This window comes from Vulpes lagopus, chromosome 5 (assembly GCF_018345385.1).
Source record: "Vulpes lagopus strain Blue_001 chromosome 5, ASM1834538v1, whole genome shotgun sequence".
NCBI lineage: Eukaryota > Metazoa > Chordata > Mammalia > Carnivora > Canidae > Vulpes > Vulpes lagopus.
Genome location: NC_054828.1, coordinates 64,001,466 through 64,020,652, shown reverse-complemented (window position 1 = coordinate 64,020,652; position 19,187 = coordinate 64,001,466). Strand labels below are relative to the sequence as shown.

Below are 19,187 nucleotides of genomic sequence, written 5' to 3'. Positions count from 1 at the left end.
TTAACATTGTATGTAGACTGTATTGAACATAGACTGTATTTTGACCTTTTGACTGGAGTCTTCATATTAGTATATGTGGTCTGGTGTGTTTCTGTTTTTGTCTAGTAAAAATATCATGGTATAATCAGATCTTAAAACCTCTAACTGCAAAAGATACTGAGAGGAATTGGAATATTTTCTTAAATTTGAAGTATGTTTAATGATTCTACTTCTATGGCTGGATTATATTTTTAGCTATTTATGTTTATTTTAGGCACTAAAATAGTCCTTTCATATTAGGAAATTTTTTATAGGAAATGGCTACTGAAGTACCACCATGGATAAAAGTAAAGCTTTAAAAGTAAAGCTTACGGGATCCCTGGGTGGCGCAGTGGTTTGGCGCCTGCCTTTGGCCCAGGGCGCGATCCTGGAGACCCGGGATCGAATCCCACGTCAGGCTCCCGGTTCATGGAGCCTGCTTCTCCCTCTGCCTGTGTCTCTGCCTCTCTCTCTCTCTCTCTCTCTCTCTCTGTGACTATCATAAATAAATAAAAATTTAAAAAAATAAAAATAAAAAAAAATAAAAGTAAAGCTTACCTTTCTTAGTCACAAAATTTAAACATTTGTAAAATAGAAAGTTTTTTTTACTTGAATTTGAATTAATATTTTAATTATTTTGCATTTGAATTAATACAATAATAATTAGATTATTTCTCATAAAATTTATTTTTTTCGTTCAACTTGTACAAATAAGTAGGAGCTTAAGACTTCGTATGGAAATTACATAGTTTGTTTAATTGAAAGTATGTAAAATGGATAGTAACAATTTTTAAATTAAGTGCATTTTTGAAACTTCATGTTATGTGGAATTTTTCTACAATTACCAAAGTATATGCTAAAATAAATAGTTATAACTTATAAGTTTATATGAAGTTGCCAACAAATTCAAGACTTGAATTAAACTGATACATTAGTAAAATAAAAAGTTCTCAGTTCTAGAAATAAGGATATTAGTCATAAAGATAGTAACAAAGCATACTTGGAACTATTTCCTATAAATTTAATAAAGTTTTTATTAAAGACTAATATTATGAAGAATCAGTTGTTTGCCTTGATGTAGTAATTTTACCTGCTAGTCTATACAGTATTTGTTTTTGCCTCAATAGTAATTTAAATTCATTTTTAATATGTGCCAATTTCTTTCTTTCTGTTCTCTGCATTTTTCTGTCTTGGCTATGTTTGCTTTGATATAACACTGCCTTTAAAAAATCTTTTTAATGTATGTATTGTCACAAATCTTGGCATTCCACATCAGAGCACATTTCTATTTTTATGTTAATTCATTTAAAGCTCTTTTATTTGAAATGGAAATGACTCCCTGTAAGAGATTAAACTGTAAAAAAGCCTGCCAGAGCTACCCAACCATATGGCTCTTTACAAATTACTTGCTGAAAGCGTCATTCATTAACTGCGAAATGAACATAATCATGGTTACAAAGATTAAATTATAGATTTATAATACTTATAATGTCAAATGTAAGTGCTAATTGAAAAGTCAATCTGAAATGTCTATAGAAGGATAAGGGCTCACTTTTACCAAAAAATAAGTTACGTTTTTCAATGTATCTTCATTTAGAGTGATAGATTTATATTTAATACAGAATTAATGTAGTATAATACTAAAATTCTCATTAGGATTGCAGTCAGACTTCTTTATTTTTGCAAAATAGCACAGCCATAGAGGATAAGGACTAGGAAAAAGATAGTCATAGATCTAGGTTTCCATGTACTTTGTTGAAGCCTTCAAGAACTGCTGGTTTGGGTATTTTCCATTACTTACTTTAATATTTGATTTAGGAAGCACATTATGTGGGTTGTAAGTGGCCAATCAATGTAGTATTAAAATATTTTATCAGTTTTCATTATTATCATTGAACATCTAGACTGAGTCTTTGGGCAAGGCTTATGCTTTGTCACTAAAACTGAAATGTAGATATCCTTTAAGATTAAAATTTTAAAAGACAAAAAAACGGCTTTGGCAAGGAAGTTTTTGTTGATTTCTCAGTAAATAAAAATTCCTATCCTGGCAAATTCCATCCTGTTCCCACTAAGAAAGAGAAGACCTTCCAGCATCCATTTATTTGTGTTACTTGTGGCAGAGACAGATTACCTGAATATATACCTAAAGAATAAGCATGTAAATGTGCTTTTTTAGTCTTTTCACTTGTGTGTGTGTGCGTGTGTATGTATGTCTAGGCATGAGCATGTATTTGAGCATGCTTTCCCTGTATATTCTCTCAAATTTTATTTCAATTTTATATCTGGGATATGTGTGGGGGTTTTTTTGAACATGTAGAATGTGTAGAAAATATAGACCTTTCATTTTTGTATGTAGAGACTTTGATTTTTAGCACTTCTTACAGGAATAAAGGAAAAACAGCATTTAGCTATTTGTTACATGTCCTCAAAGTTAAGATTCAAGAATCTAGTTATTTTTTTTTTTTAAGAATCTAGTTATTAATCACTGAGTGAACATATATTGAATTGCTAATAAGTGTCTTGCACTTTATTAGTTACTGGGAATATAAAATATGAATCATAAAGTTAGTGATCTGCCAAAACAAAAGATGCTGAATTCTATTTTTTATTTTATACTTCTTTTTTTTTTTTAAGACAAGTAAATATAGTGAAAAGTCAGGAAATTCTTGAATTGATCAAGATTGCATTTCTTTGGACTCTCCTGTTTTTCATTTCTTTTCTTTTTTTAAGTATCAGGATGTTTTGCTTTTTTGAGTCTGGAAACTGGTCTTTTTTTGAGGGGGGAGTATGTTCTTAAAAATGTAAAAATATTAGTAGGTTAGCATTGTGTGTGTAGTTTGAGTTGAGGTAGTTTTGTTTTACCTGTGTAGATTGTTGGGGGATGTGTGTGTGTGTTGTGTGTGTGTTTACTAAAGGCTTTGTTACAACAGGCAGTAAGCAGTTCACTTAAACTGTTACAAAGGGAAAGTCTAGAAGCTACAATAGAAGGTATTGGAAATTAAAAGTAAAAATTACTTTTAAAAAAGAATACCAGGAATAAATTGTAGCCAGTTGAAATTATCAGGGTTACTGATTCATCATGTTTATTTATAACATTATATTCTTTTATTTGAATCATGATTTGAAGTTTGACCTTGATTCTCATTCAGTTTTTTCCTAATGAATTTTAAAAAATGAAAAAAAAAAATAGTTACTTTTTTTGTTTCGAAATGGTATGCTTTTGAATTATATCTAAAGTGTCCATTGTAAATATTTTATAAGATAACCTATTAAAAATGAAGGGAAAAAAAAAAAAAATGAAGGGAGAATCCATCCTTTTACACAAAATTATTTTTTTTATCACATGTAAAAAGAAAGTGGGACAATTTAACTTACTGATTGAGTTTACATCTTTAAAATTACTCCGATTCTCTAAGGTTGAAGATTATATAGCTTTTTTTAAGATTAATATTTATTATGCTGATAGTCCAAATTATCCTAAGGGTTATATTCATCTAGGGTAAATAAACTACATTATTCTAACAAACTAAAAGAAGGAAAGGGCGAATACTGGAGTGTATTGCTTAGAATCATTGCATTTTTGCAGCCCTGATAACCCCGGACTTTTTTCCGCATTTGAATACTAGATTTTGCTGGTCTAGCGTGGAAACTATAAATAGAATCTTCAATGCATCAGACTAGTGATGTCACAGAGGCCTTGGAAATCTCTGCTCTTACCTGTACCTAAAGTACAACTCCTCCCGTTTCTACTGTTCTCATTGCATTACAGTAGCAGGATGTGAACGGGACATAAATGAGATGATTTATTGCTGCGGGTGGTGTTTAAAATCTGAATGTCTTAAATTTGATGGAGCAATGAAGAATGGAGCAAGCTGTGGAGTTGCTCCAGCTAATCAAGGGTAGAAAGATATAATAGTGGTTTGTATTGGTTGGTGTGGCATATGTATGCAGTGATTTTGCTAATTGGATGAGCAGTATCTTAATTAAAGGGGCTATTTTAATTTAGGTTCATGTCTTTAAAAGTACAAGTTAATTTTTTAAATAAAGTTTAATGACTGACCACCTATCTCAAATAGGTTTGAAGTACTCTGTTCATAGAACTATATTGTAATAATTAGCTGCATTATGAAAAATATTCTTTGTTTTCTTCCAGTGTGAAAAACTCAAATTATTGTCTCCCATCATATACTGCTTATAAGAACTATGATTATTCAGAACCTGGCAGAAACAATGAACAGCCAGGCCTCTGTGGCCTAAGTAACTTGGGAAATACGTGTTTCATGAACTCAGCTATTCAGGTAGGTCTTTCCAAAGTGAAACTCCTATGTTTCATGGAAATCAGCAATAAAAGAAAAGTAGAGTTTTACATATCAGAACATGAGTATTATATATATTTTGAGAGTTTATATTTTCATGGAAGATGTAAACATGCATGTTTGATTCATTCATTCTAGTGCTAATAGAATATCATTATCATGTTCCTCAATTAGGCAGCATATGATTGATTACCACATGGTAGAAGATTAACTATTATGTCACGTAAAAATATAATTTCAAACAGAAAACCTAGGCTTTCTGAAAAGAAAAATCAAGTGAGATCTCTCCTTTATATTTTCAGTAGAAGTGTCATTTTTTTTTGGACATTGATCGGAATGTTAGAGAATAAATCTTTTATGGTCATTGGTTTTCTAACTCTAAATAAATTCATTTTATCTTCTTTTTTAACCCTAGTGAGAAATTAAGATTTTTTTTTGAGAAAATTTTATAAACTTCCTTTTGTATACATATTTTAACAATTCACTTTCTCTTTAAGATCTTTTTAATTTGGGGATATAATTGATCACTGCCCCCTTTTTTCCCTTTGTTTCTCCATGGAGCTTCCCTTTTCTTCCTACTCATATATACCCTCTTCTAGCTTGTTGAATATGTCTTTGATTGACTTTGAAGTAATGAGATCTGTATTTTTTTTTATATCACTGTCACTATTTATAAAATTAGAGATGGTTATTTCATTTCCCTTTTATAAATAAAATTCTGCATTACAGAAAGCCCAAAATAATGATATACTATTTTTGATATTTCAGTTTTAACCTTTTTTTGTTGTTGTTTTGGTCCTTTTGTTTTGGAGGGTTTTTGATTTTTTGCAAATTCTAAAATATTACTTTTAAATCTGTAATTTTCTGTTCTTTATTCATATTTTAATACTGAGTTTCCTATGCCCAGGAGGCATCTTCCAAAGATAATAGATTAAATAGAGTATGCCTTAATTAAGGACATTATAACAAGTCTTTTTCACTATCTAAGAATAGTATTGGACTCTTCACCATCCAAGATTCTAAAGAATTCCTTTTGCACAAGGCATTAATCTCTTTGTCTCCTAAATTAACCATTGTCTTTACAGTATTCTTGGAAAATCAGAATTTGTCATAATTGTCTAGACCAGGAATTGGCAATCTTTTAAAAATGGGGACATAATTACTTAATTTCTGATTTCTTGGTTTAGAGTTGAACCACTCAGAAAATAGTCTTTCCACTTAAGCAGATACAGTGTAGGGTTGATAAACTCTTCTTTAAAGCTTTAATCACACTAGTGTTACTTATGCTTTAATATGAATTACTTTATTTAAAATTATTTTTTCTAGGATCCTAGTGCAGGTTAAATAAACATTTAAAATTTTAAGCTTTATTTTTCTGGGAGAAGAGAAAAGGAACTCCTCTGAGAAGAGCAAGCCAAAACATATTATTACTCTGCCAACTATTTAGATAATAAGCTGTGTGAGTGCTGAGCTTTCAGAGATAGGATCAGGCCAAACAATTGTAATTTTATTTGGATATCTGTTGGACTATTCTATCTAACCACTGAAAATCATCTTTAGTACCATCTCTGGAAAATGTTTTATATAAATGGTTACATTATAGCAGAAAACTGTCTTCTTGTATCATCAAGTCATATTAATTTTTAGATAACTCCTATCTTGACACTGCCAAAATTATTTTGGTTCTAGACACTTGGTAAAGCTTGAGAAGTTTTTACTTTTTAATCTAAAATCAATCTTGGTACTTTCTTATAAGGATTAAGAAAATAACAACATAGGCATTAAAAATTTGAGTCTGTCAGAAAGAACAGGAGTTAGTGTTCATGCTAATCATTCAGAAGTGGCTCTGGCTTTCACTCAAACTGAATTCCTTCTAAGGGATTATTATGTTCTAGTTTCCTATGCCTCTGATACAGTCTTATTTAGTGTTTTGTCTCCAGATGGTTAACTATAATTTCTTTAAAATGAGTATTAAAATTAAATCTTCTAATCATTTACTTGAGCTAGATTTGGAGTTTGTTGAACTTTCTTATGTATGTTTAAGGTATCAGAAACTTCATTCTATTAGTTTTTGCCTCACTTGAAATCAGTGTTAGTACAATAAATTGGTAGATCTAATGCTGACCCTCTCAATATATATCACCTTCATATGTTTCATTTCAACTGAAATTAGAGCCATGAGGGTGAGGTTTGTTAGTGTGATAGTTTGTTACTTTCTGGTAATAATCATAAAGTAAGAAAAATTTTTGATGAAAATTCAGGGATGTTTAAATTTTAAGCACTGAATAATATTTCATGTCTGTGTCTTGGCTGGAGGCTATACTTTCTGTAAAATAAAAATCTCCTTTCAGTTTGGGCAAGAGAAAAAAAATGAGTTTTTATTTTTGCTACTTCTTTTCGTTCTAATCCACAATTAGAAAAGCTAATACTTCAGTTTTATTTTCTTAAAGCTTCTATGGTTTTTGATTGATTTAGATGTTCACTCTCAAGCTGCAAACTCACCATTAAAGGGAATACAAAATTATGTCGGTAGCCTTTATCTCTGTTTTATGAACATGCATGTAAGTTGTAGGTCCACAGATGAAAGGTATTAAAAGATAACTAATAGACTAGATTTTTTTAAGTAAGTTTTTTAGACAGTTTCCTCAATTATCCTTTTTTTTTCAAGTTTCCTTATAACTTCTGTGAAATTGAAGACAATTCATGAACTTCAGAAAATATTATAGTATTTCTACTGATAATTTGAATTTCAGTGTAATTTCTTATATTCAATAATCCTAAAAAATACATAGATATTTTAGCACCTCAGGCAGTATGATTATTGATATAGCTAAAAAAAATATGTGGAAAGCATACCTCTTTTTTTGCATATGAGAATGGATTATGCTTACTAACCCACCAAGAGCCTTGAGGTAAAGAAATCTTTTGATTGCTTATGATTAAAAACCAAGTGGCACCAAGCTGGTTGTGTATTAATGTTATTATTTAATTATATTTATATGCAAGATTTTCTCAGTAATGGTATGATTATTACATATTTTTGAGATTAGTACTGCCTTATGGTTTTATCAAGTTATTACTGAATATCAAACATAAGATACTTCTGTACATAGATCCTGACCTCATGAAGATTATAGTTTAGATACTATGATTTTACATTTTTGCCTTTTAATATGAAAGACTTTTTAAAAGATTATTACTATGAAAAGTTTAATTTTATCCTCAATATTTAACAGATGTAGTGAAGTTGCTTTGCTTGGGTAAAGGGTTTAAAGTCCTATCTGCTTTCTCTTACTTTCCTTAATGGCCCCAGCAGCATTCTCATGGGATCCCAGGACTCTAAGGAACAGTCTGAAACCTATAGTATAGCAAGAAGAAAGAAAAGAACACATTAAAAATTAATAACACAGGGGAGCCCAGGTGGCTCAGCGGTTTAGCACCGCCTTCCGCCAAGGGAGTGATCCTGGAGACCCAGGATCGAGTCCCACATTGGGCTCCCTGCATGGAGCCTGCTTCTCCCTCTGCCTCTCTCTCTCTCTGTCTCTCTCTCTCTGTGTGTCTCTCTCCCCTCTGTCTCTCTCTCTGTGTCTCTCATGAATAAATAAATAAAATATTTTTTAAAAATTAATAACACAGATTATGAGCACAGGTTATGAAGTTATACTGCCTGGATTAAAAGCATGTCTCTCTTATTTATTAACTATGTTACCCTATATAAGTTATTTCCACAATTCATTTTTCTCATCAGACGAGGACAATATTAGGACCTGTATCTTAGGAATTTCATGGGGAAAAAAAAAAAAAGGAATTTCATGGGGATTAAATGAGTCAAACAATATAAATATAGAACTCTTAGGATAATGACTAGCATTAGCACATCATAAATGAATAGGCAGTAGTAGATTGATATTTTGTCTTTTTTTGTATTTGTTTTGTTTCAATTCAAGGAGCTAAGCAGAGTAACTGGAAAGAGTCTACTTTTGATAATCCTTGTATTTTTTATCCTTTCCTACAAGTCTCCTTTCACTTGGATTGAACCTAGTGAATGAAGAAGGAATTAATTGTGTTTTTAATTCTTTTTCACGTAGTATTGCAGTAACGGTATTTAGCATCTCCATTTTTTAACTGGTTAGTTTAACTCTCCCTAGGCAAAGTAGTAGGCAAGGAATATAATAATGTAGAACTGTATGTGCAAATTCAGTCTTTGGAAAATTCAAAATTCTTGATTTCACGTTATCCCTGGCCTCAGCCTCCAGCATAGTTATGATTGCAGGCATACACCGTGGTCTAGTGGTAAAAATAAGTTAACAAAATAGTTTTCTAATGCCCTAAATTTTTGAGAGAATGTCTAGTTTTAAAATTTTGCATTATTGGAGGTAATTTTAATTAGCATCAGTTCAGTAGATTGAGGAGCACTCCAACCCTTGTCTTTTTCATTGTCAAGGCCTAGGAGGCTCATGATTGGCTTCCTGGAAGAAGCAACTCTGCAGATGGATTTGAAGCAAGGGAGTGATATGGTCTTTTCCACTGGAAAGCAGCATGGCGTAAGATGGTTGTTTTCAAACTCTTTACTTGGAAGTACTAGGGCTTCTTACTCTAGGAAGTCATAGAAAAAGAATGAAAGTAATGAAGAGTCTGTTGATTATTCCTGTCATTAGGTGTAAAATCAGTTGGGATTCCAAGCATTTTTAAAGTCAACTTTTTTTATGATCTGTTGGATTAGGAAAAAATCTATTCAGTAAATTCAGAAGAATGGCTTAAAACCTTTTTTAAAAACTTAAAAGTGAATAATACTACACAGAAATAACATTTTTTTGGAGGAAATTAGATTCTTATATTGTAAAACAGTGGAAAAGTCATTACTGAAGCAATTATTTGTATGTTGTACTTTATAGCTTTGCATATGATTAAATATAATGCTGTTCTATTGTCATCTTGAGACATCCTCTTTGCATTTATTGGAACACTAGTTCTTAGAAGTCCAGATTAACATGAAGCTAATTTTATTCAAATTAACCAAATCTGTAGTCAATGAATGAAAATAGCTTTCGTCAAAAAAAAAATCATTTAACCCCTGACACATAAGAATTTTATAGTTAAAGATCTTAATTTTTTTTTTTTAATTTTTATTTATTTATGATAGAGAGAGAGAGAGGCAGAGACACAGGCGGAGGGAGAAGCAGGCTCCATGCACCGGGAGCCCGATGTGGGATTCGATCCCGGGTCTCCAGGATCGCGCCCTGGGCCAAAGGCAGGCGCTAAACCGCTGCGCCACCCAGGGATCCCTAGTTAAAGATCTTAAATGACTTCTGATAAACTGAGAATATAGCTAACAGTTCAAATACTTCTTCTTATGGCAGACTTCTTAAAAATTATTATGACATAGAATATTGTATTAGTTTCATGTGTACCATATAGTGATTTGGTACTCTTTGTACATTACAAAATGATCACCATGATAGATGTCGTCTTATTCTGTCACCATATAAAGTTATTTCAAAATTATTAACCATATTCTCTATGCTTGTACTTTATATCTAATCCAGGAAATTAAACTCACTTTCTTGATTTCCTCCCATATTTGCCAAAAATTGCTTGGCACTGTCATCAAAAATATGTTTAATCATCTGTTAAATGACAACTGAATTGGGTCTTCTTTCTTTTTTGATAAAAGTAAAGAAATGGAAATGACATACCTTTGTTAGAACCATTCACTTTCTCAACACGATACCAATGTTTTTACTTTTCTCTTTGAACTAGAGTAAGAGAGAAGTATTCCTTCTTTTAGAAAGAAGGAGGGTCTGGGAAAGGAGAACCAGAATTCTCAGGCATATTATTTTGGGGAAGAGTATAAATAAAGTTCTCTAAGAATATAGAGTTTTCATTACTGGGGGAGAAAAGGTATCTCTAAAAGCATGACTTGTACCTGAGTAACTTTGCTAATAGCGATTTTTTTGTCATGAAAACATGCCTTTCTTAACTTTAGATACTGAAGGGGAATAATCTTGTCTGTCCTTCACATTTTCTGAACATATAATTTCTCTAGGATTAATGACTCTATTTCTGAATTAGTATAGACTTAAATGTTTATCTGCCCCTAATTCTGTAATAGGGAATGATATGAGTATAGATTAGATAGAGATACAGGGATTATTTCAAGGAGTTAGTTGTAGGAATGCCTGGGTGCTCAGCGGTTAAGCATCTGCCTTTGGCTCAGCTCATGATCCCGGGTCCTGGGATCGAGTCCCTGCATGGAGCCTGCTTCTCCCTCTGCCTCTGCCTCTTCCTCTCTCTCTCTATTTCTCATGAATAAATAACATCTTTAAATTAAAAAAAGAGGAGTTAGTTGTATATAATTACACTTGACAGAATTGTTTTTACATTACTCTGGCTGGTCAAAACCCATTTACATATACTCACTAGATTGGATTACTTACAGTGATCACGAATCTTATAACAGCAGTTAACATAATTAGGCCAAAATATCTTGTATTGATTTTTTTTTAAGATTTTTTTTTTTAATTTTAAGTAATCTCTACACCCAACATGGGTCTCAAACTCATAGTCCCAAAATCAAGAGTCACATGTCTCACCCACTGAGCCAGCCAGGATCCCCTCTTGTATTGATTTTAATAATTGTTGAAAGGATGTTCATTTGTAATTAAAGGAAAATGTAAGAAATGTCAGTCTGTAGTTTATAATGATAGCTACAAATTTGCTCTGCTCAAAAAAAAAAAAACCACAAAAACAAAAACTTGGAAAGTCGTTCCAAATTTACTTCTATCCTCTAAAAATTAAAATTTATTTTCTTGATGTCAAACTGTTTTCTAAGATCTATTTCCTCCTTTATTAAATATATACTAATATCATTCAGTACTTTTATAATTAGAAGATTCTAAAATGTGTTAGGCTCGTATTTCAAATTATAAATTGCTTTACTGAATAGTATCACGAGGAAATAGGGGATATTATACTGATAGAAGCTTTAAAAAAAGGAAAGGCACACTAAATCCCTCTTAAAGGCTTGTTTTGTCTTTTATCTATTTGTTTTAATGTATACATTTAAATTCTGGTCAACTGAGGCTATGCTGTATTTATTACTAAACGGTTCCTAATCTATTGAACTTTTTTCTTTTAATGTCATTTATCTTAAAATCCCCTTTCTATTTTGGTTTGTGAGTAGAAACAGTTTGTGATTATGCTTATTGCTCATGCACAGCTTCATTAATGTTCTCCTTTGCAAATAATTGCTTTAGTTCAATATTCTTTTAATATTATATTTATGGAAACTAATTGCTAAGTATTATCAGTCAGATCTTACAGTGATTTGTAAACTATGCTCTACTGGGTAGGGAGAAGGTCAGTGAGTTGGTACTGAAAACCATTGCTTAATTAATAATATTTAAAATAAATTACTAATTCTTATAAACTCATATTAAAAAATTAACAGCCCGGTAATAAACCTGCAGCTTCTGAGAACAATAGTACCTTTCTTTCATAGTGAAGGTTTTTCATATCATTGCCACTTTTTTAATTTCCTCTTCACAGAGGTCTGTCATTTAGGGCATAAGATACCTTTATTTCACTGATGAGAAAATTAAGGCAGGGAAAGTTTAAGTGACTTGTCATTCACCAGGACAAGTTAATAAAAGAGTTAAAACTATGGTACTATTCAAAACATTCTGAGATAATACATCCTTTAAAATTATGCTAATCAACTTGTAAGAAATGCATAAAAATGTTTTATTGTGGTCACATATACATAACAAAATTTACTATTTTAATCATTATTAATTGTACAGTTCAGTGGCATTAAGTATATACAGATTTACATTACTGGTTGCATTTACAACCATTAAAAATTTTTTATGTTTATGTCAAAGATATGTCCCCCTTAATACAAGATGCTCCCGTGAAGTAGTATTACTGTTTACAGATCAAAACAGTTTCCTAGGAAGTTATATACACGTTTGCTAATTTTATAGTAAGAGTATTGAGAACATTTTAAGAACTCCTTTTGGAATTACGTTCCTTTTCCTTAATATCACCAATAGATATTTCTCTTGCTTTGATGATTAAGTTGATTTTCAAAACGTGAAGTTATTCAGAGCATTATCCTCAGAATATTATAGGCAGTCAAGCTGGATAATTTTTTTTAATCAAATATACTTATGAAGTTGTCTGTTCATTTACTCAGCACATAGTTATTGAGGGCCTAAGTTCCTTTCACTCATAGGCAATAATAATTATAGTATTGTGAACAAAACAGTATCTGTTTCCTCAGAGCATAGTCTAGTAGAGAAGATAAACATTAAGTAAATCATGATAAGTATCATAAAGAGGAAAAATGGAGTGCTATGAGTAAATAATAAGAACTTGCAGAGTACCTACCTTATATTGGGTGTCAAACTCTCCAGAGGTAACATAGAGCTATAACCAGAGAATAGGTATGAGTTAGGCAGGTGAGAGTTGAAGTTAGGTGGAGCAACAACATGTGCAGTTTTTCTAGGTCAGGCATGTTTGAGGAACCAACAGGTGAGTAACCTGTGGAATAATATTTGAAGGGGAGTGGTATAAAATGAGTCTGAAGAATTAGGAAAAAGCCAGATCATGTAGGGGGAGTTTGGATTTTAATGTACTACTAAGGCATTAAAGATTCCAGGCTACAATAATTTCATCTGTTTTATTGCAATTATCTCCTAACTGATTTATTTGCTTAAACTCTTAATGGGTATGGCCCATACTCAAAAGAGCAGCGAGAGCTTTCCCGTTCAAAGCTAAGGCTTTGAATGTTCTCTTTGTCTGTAATACTACTACATGCCTTCTCATTTCAGTCAACAAAAGCTTAAGTCCTTAAAACAGAATGGAGATAAGGCCCTATATGGTCTAGTCCCATGCTGTCTTATTTCCTACCATTTTCCTCCATGTTTCCTTTTCCATCCTTACTATAAGCTCTGGCCTTGTTCATGCCAAGAATGTTCCTGCCTCAGGATCTCTGTACTTAGAATTTCCTATACCTGGAATTTCTTCCTCCCAATATTTGTATCCTTGTTCTCTCTCTTCCTTTAGGTTTGTTATCGGTCAGAACCTTGCCCACTCCAGCCCCATTTATCTGTCTGCATCGCCCTCCCCACCTCTCTCTCACATATGCTCTATGAATATCAGGGCTTTCTTTTAGTCACTGCGCTAGCCCTATTACTTAGAACAGTGTTTGACATGTAGAAGGCACTCAAATTAATGAAAAGTAAAGGAAATCACATTTTAGTTTATGGCTTGGGGTAACAAGAATAATATGAGTTAATTTTAGGCATGTTCAGTTTGTGGTACCTATGAAACATCCAAATTAGATACATCATTTGTAGATGGATATTCTAATACAGAATACAGACCAAAGGCTTAGGTTAGTAATAGAAATATGGCTGCTTGTAGATGATAATTAAAATCAGGGATGATTGCATCTAAATGAGGGCATCTATGAAAAAAAGTTCCAGGACTAAGCCTTACAGGACAACATTCAAATGGAGGAAAGACACTACTATTGCAACAGGAGAAAAAATTATTTGCAAATAGTTTCTAGATTTTGTGATGACCCATTATCCTAAAACTACGAGAGCAGATTATTTGCTAAGAATTAAAGAGTAAGATTGACAGTATTGAGATCTCATTTGAGGCTGGAGATCAATTCAGAATAGTAGAAATTTATTCACTTGAAATTTTCTCCAGCAATGTTCAGCTACAGTGGTACAAAGAATCGATAACTGGATGTATATAGGAAGTAATTGGGTTCATCTAGGGTTAAAAGAGAAAAAGACAAAGGAATTAAGAGCTACTATCCTAATCTTGTTTTTATTGGGCTACTTTATTTAATCCAACAAATATGCATTGAGTCTCTACTGTGTGCCAAGTATTGTTCTAACCATTGGTAAAAGCGTTGGAAAGGACAGTGCCTATGCTCTAGAAGTTCATGATGTAGTGAACAAAAAAAACCGTAGAAATAAGTATGATACAGTATGTGATAGGATAGAAAGCATGATCAGGGATCCCTGGGTGGCGCAGCGGTTTGGCGCCTGCCTTTGGCCCAGGGAGCGATCCTGGAGACCCGGGATCGAATCCCACATCAGGCTCCCGGTGCATGGAGCCTGCTTCTCCCTCCGCCTGTGTCTCTGCCTCTCTCTCTCTCTGTGACTATCATAAATAAATAAAAAATTTAAAAAAAAAAAAAAAGAAAAAGAAAGCATGATCAGTCAAATGTTGTGGAGGCAAACAAAAGAGAGCCCTTTGGAAATAAGTGAGGCTTTTGCAAGGAGGTGACTTTTGAGTCAGGCCTCAATTTTGTTTGGTGTAGAATACATTATTCATAACAACTTACGTTTTGTTCATTTGGTCATAAACCAGAAGTACAAATATAACATCGTAGCTCAAACTTGTTCCACCTTTTTCCACCACAGAAATCCCTACATTAGAAATCTATTTTACCATGGCAAAAAACACATTGTTTATACATAAATACATATTGGCACCCCCTGTGTGCTACTGATGCTTTTTCATATGTGTGCCAGCTCTAAAAGAGAAGTAAAATATTTTGAGCAATGACAATATCAGGAGAACAAACATATCACCTCCTAAAGTAATTATATCGAAGATGATGTTCTTTTGAATTTGAAGAGTTTACTGGAAAATCATGGCTTTATAAACCATGTCATATATATAATTAAAAATTAAAAGTGTCTCTGACCTTCATTTAGAGAGCTTTAGCTTTTTTTTTAATTTTTTTACTTATGATAGTCACACAGAGAGAGAGAGAGAGAGGCAGAGACACAGGCAGAGGGAGAAGCAGGCTCCATGCACTGGGAGCCCGACGTGGGATTCGATCCCGGGACTCCAGGATCACGCCCTGGGCCAAAGGAAGGCGCCAAACCGCTGCGCCACCCAGGGATCCCGCTTTTGCTTTGAATACAAACTGAATCATTGACATACATCCTGGTATATATTCATTATGTATATATGAATGAATATATATTTTTATAGATTTATTGTATAATTGACATATATTGAGTGATTCTTCAGTAGTAGAATTGAGTGATTCTTCAGTAGTTGCCCAGGGCCTTTCTAAGTATTACGTACTTTGACAGAAAAAGCTTTCAATAACTTTTTAGGGCAGCCCGGATGGCTCAGTGGTTTAGTGCCACCTTCAGCCCAGGGTGTGATGTGTCTCTCTGCCTCTCTTTTTCTCTCTCTTTCTGTGTCTCATGAATAAATGAATAAAATCTTTAAAAAAAAAAAAAAAACTTTTTGAAAGAAATTACAAGTTTTTGACCAAAATGTTGCTAATTGTTTATAAGGAAACTCTTAATAGTAAGATATGACATATTTTAAGATTCCTCTTATATTCACTAAATACCATCCATACCTGAAGTTTCTCTCATCATGATTATATCACCATCTTCCTGGGGACCTCTACTGTCTTTCCTGAAATTTGTTCCATTAATAATCATGTCATTGTTACAGACTTTTACCTCTTCACTCTGTTCCTTTAAGCATATATACGTGGTCAAGTCTTTTTCTCTTATTGGTATTGGGGATGGGATATGGAGTAAGGAGGATTCTTGATCTTGAAAATTGGAAATAATGGTCTGTGCTTTCTCCCTACTTTCTCATCTCCCATTCAGTAGTCCTCTGCATCTTAGCTGTAGTAGTAACTAACATGGATTTTGGAACCTGACTGCTTGGATTCAAATCCTGGTTCTGCTACTTGGTTGTATGATCTTGGATAAGAAAATTCTTAGTTTCTCATCTGTTAAATGAAGATAAATTGCTTAAGAAGTGCTTGGTACCTAGTAAGCAATATGTAAATATCACCTACTGTTATATCATTGCTTTGACCATCATACCACTCCATAGAAATTGCTTTTGATATGGTCATTCTTGACCTTCTGTTTGCAGGGTTCACCATGGCCTCTTTACCTTTGAGAAGTTGACATCCACTTTAACTGACAAATCCCAAACCTGTATTAAGCATAATTCTCCTTCCTGAGTTTCCCTCCAGTATATGTAACTATTATATGGACTTTTCTGCCTTGGATAATATTACACTTAAACTAAATGTATCTACTAAGACCAACATACTCCCCTCCCCGCCAAGAAACCTGATCCTTTATCCCTTCTACTCCCTTTTAGTTACAACTATCCCAAATTGAAAACTTGACACTTATTCCAAATCCCGTTCATTCCATTGCCTCTTAATGTCACTTATATCCATCTTCTCTTTTACTGTTGCTACACTATTTCAATATTTGAGCAACTTTTATATGAACTATTGAAATACATCTCTAACCTCATATTTTTGTTCTTTCGTTTATCCTCTTCCACTCCATTTAGTACACTGATTCAGTCATTGTTTTATAATGTTAACTCTTAAGACTTGCTTCCCATCACTTAAAGGATAAAATCCAAATGAGACCCTATCTACCTCTTTAGCCAAAACTAAAGGTTCTTAGAATTTAAGTTCCAAACTTCTTTGCATATACTGTTTTCTCTTCCCTGGTTGCCTTTCCTACACCTCCACTTCTCCCCCTTTTCCTTTGTCTCTCTTCTGGTTAAATACCTGTTACACAGTGAGAATTGTGAAAGCAAATGCTGTGTTTGGTTTTCTTTTATATCCCCAATGTTTAGTATAATGCCTGAAATACGTTAGAACAGTGTTTCTCACAGTGTGTCTATGGATGAGATAGCATGATCAGCCTTAAAATAAGCATAGAAATTAAGCATAAGTGATCTAAGACTATTCTAGAAATTTGTCAGGGTGATTATCTATTAAATCTCATGATAAAAATGGGGCGTTGTTTTTTGTATGTCCTTTTTTTTCCCTCATCTTTCTAGTGGTTCATTTTTATTGTAGTTTATAAAGTTTCAGTCTGTGATGATTTGGAAATTTTTAAAAAATTAGTTCCTTCATGCAAATAGAGAAAAATACTGCATTAGAAAATATACCAGAAATGTTTAGAACTTGACCTGTACCAAATTAATGGTATTTCTGAAATTGCCTAAACTCCAAAAGAGGACATTAGTTGTTTTTTTTTTTTTTTTGAGCACATTAGTTTTAAAAAGAATTATAGCAAAAAAAAATTTTTAATTAAAAAGAATTACAGTACATAGCGTATATATTTACTTCTTGCAACTAAAAAGTCAGAAATTTACCAATATATATATAAAATGCAAGAAATACTACATCTTTATATTCCACTAGTGTAACCAATCTGATAGCTCCTGAATTGGGCTGCCATGTTAATTACAGCTTGTCAGAGCAGCCCCCATTATTACAATGCAAACAATTTCTTGAATGATTTCATGGTGTAAGATAGGAAAAAATCCTTTAGAACATGATTTTTATACTTCTAGAGACTTTTGAAATAATGATCTTCTTTTCTTAATATTTGTTGAGTGATTACATAAATTTTTTTATTATGAAAATAATCAGAAACCTTCATAATTCATGCTGTTACATGTTATTTAAAATTCTGCTTCAACTCACATGAAGTATTATCAGCTATGGGCCTAATGTAATGAAATGATGCAGAGAAGTATATAACATAGTGGTTTCCTTAAAGAATGTAAAAAAAATCAGTTAAACTTTTTAGAATTTTTCTGCTATCCTTTCCTGTATGCCTTTACAGAAGAACTGAAAGATCAGTGAATCACACAATTCAATATACTCATTTATTTAAAAACGTTTCTTTACTGAATACTATGTGCAAAGTACTGAGCCACACATAAAATTATAAAGAACGGGGAATCCCTGGGTGGCTCAGCGGTCTAGCGCCTGCCTTTGGCCCAGGGCGCAATCCTAGAGTCCTGGGATCGAGTCCTGCGTTGGGCTTCTGGCATGGAGCCTGCTTCTCCCTCTGCCTGTGTCTCTGCCTCTCTCTCTCTCTCTCTATGTCTATCATGAATAAATAAAATCCTTTAAAAAAAATTATAAAGAACCATTGTTTTTCCTTAATCCTTTGTCTTACCTAAAATAGTGACATTTCATTCTGAGCCAGTTTTGAATTATTAATGGAATAGAGTAGATAGCAGTACTAAACATTAAAATTGAATTTATATACTTTAGTTCTTTAAAAGAAATATAACTTACATTAAAGTTCATTAATGTTATTAGAACCATATGTTTAAAAAAAAAAAACCAAGTGTTTTTAGCTTGCTTCCTATAAATTGAATATTAAGCATAAAATCACTCCTTAAAAAGTCTGTTACAAAAAAAGATTTTAGACAATTGCTGTTATAGTCTAGTTGTTTGAAAGCCTTAGTACATCTGCCCGAAACTTACAGTATTGTTGTTGGTGTAATCATTATCACAGAAGCTTTCAAATTTATTTATATTCAAAGTGGATCTTTAATTTCTTCTTGTAGGGGGATCTCTGGGTGGCGCAGCGGTTTAGCGCCTGCCTTTGGCCCAGGGCGCGATCCTGGAGACCCGGGATCGAATCCCACGTTGGGCTCCCAGTGCATGAAGCCTGCTTCTCCCTCTGCCTATGTTTCTGCCTCTCTCTCTCTCTCTCTCTCTGTGTGTGACTATCATAAATTAAAAAAAAGAAAAAGGAAAAAAAAAGGGAATCTTTAAAAAAATTTCTTCTTGTAGCATTTAACATGAAAATTAATGGTCTTTACATAATCATGACTTTTTTTTTTAACATTTTAAGATTTACTCACTACCAGTAATAGTAGTCTTTTTATAAACTTAGAATTCTCCTCACTCAATTCTATAGATGAGAGAAAAAAAGCGTTATTTCTTTGCTAGCTGACAAAATGTTTCCAATTAGTTCTCATACTTTCCCAGAGTTCTCATAATACTAG

General features: G+C 32.8%; 1 protein-coding gene across 5 annotated transcripts in view; it reads left to right on the top strand.

The window, feature by feature from the left end:
- The window catches only part of USP15 (ubiquitin specific peptidase 15), a 121,850-nt gene that overhangs the window by 74,477 nt on the left and 28,186 nt on the right, over positions 1–19,187 (top strand). For 4 of the 5 annotated variants that reach the window (XM_041755030.1, XM_041755029.1, XM_041755031.1 and 1 more), the window contains one exon: positions 4,172–4,316. In XM_041755030.1, coding sequence (XP_041610964.1) covers positions 4,172–4,316 — 145 coding nt within the window. Of the gene's footprint in view, positions 1–4,171; positions 4,317–8,778; positions 8,879–19,187 lie in introns of those variants that run through there. The other variant, XM_041755035.1, reaches the window with a different exon arrangement.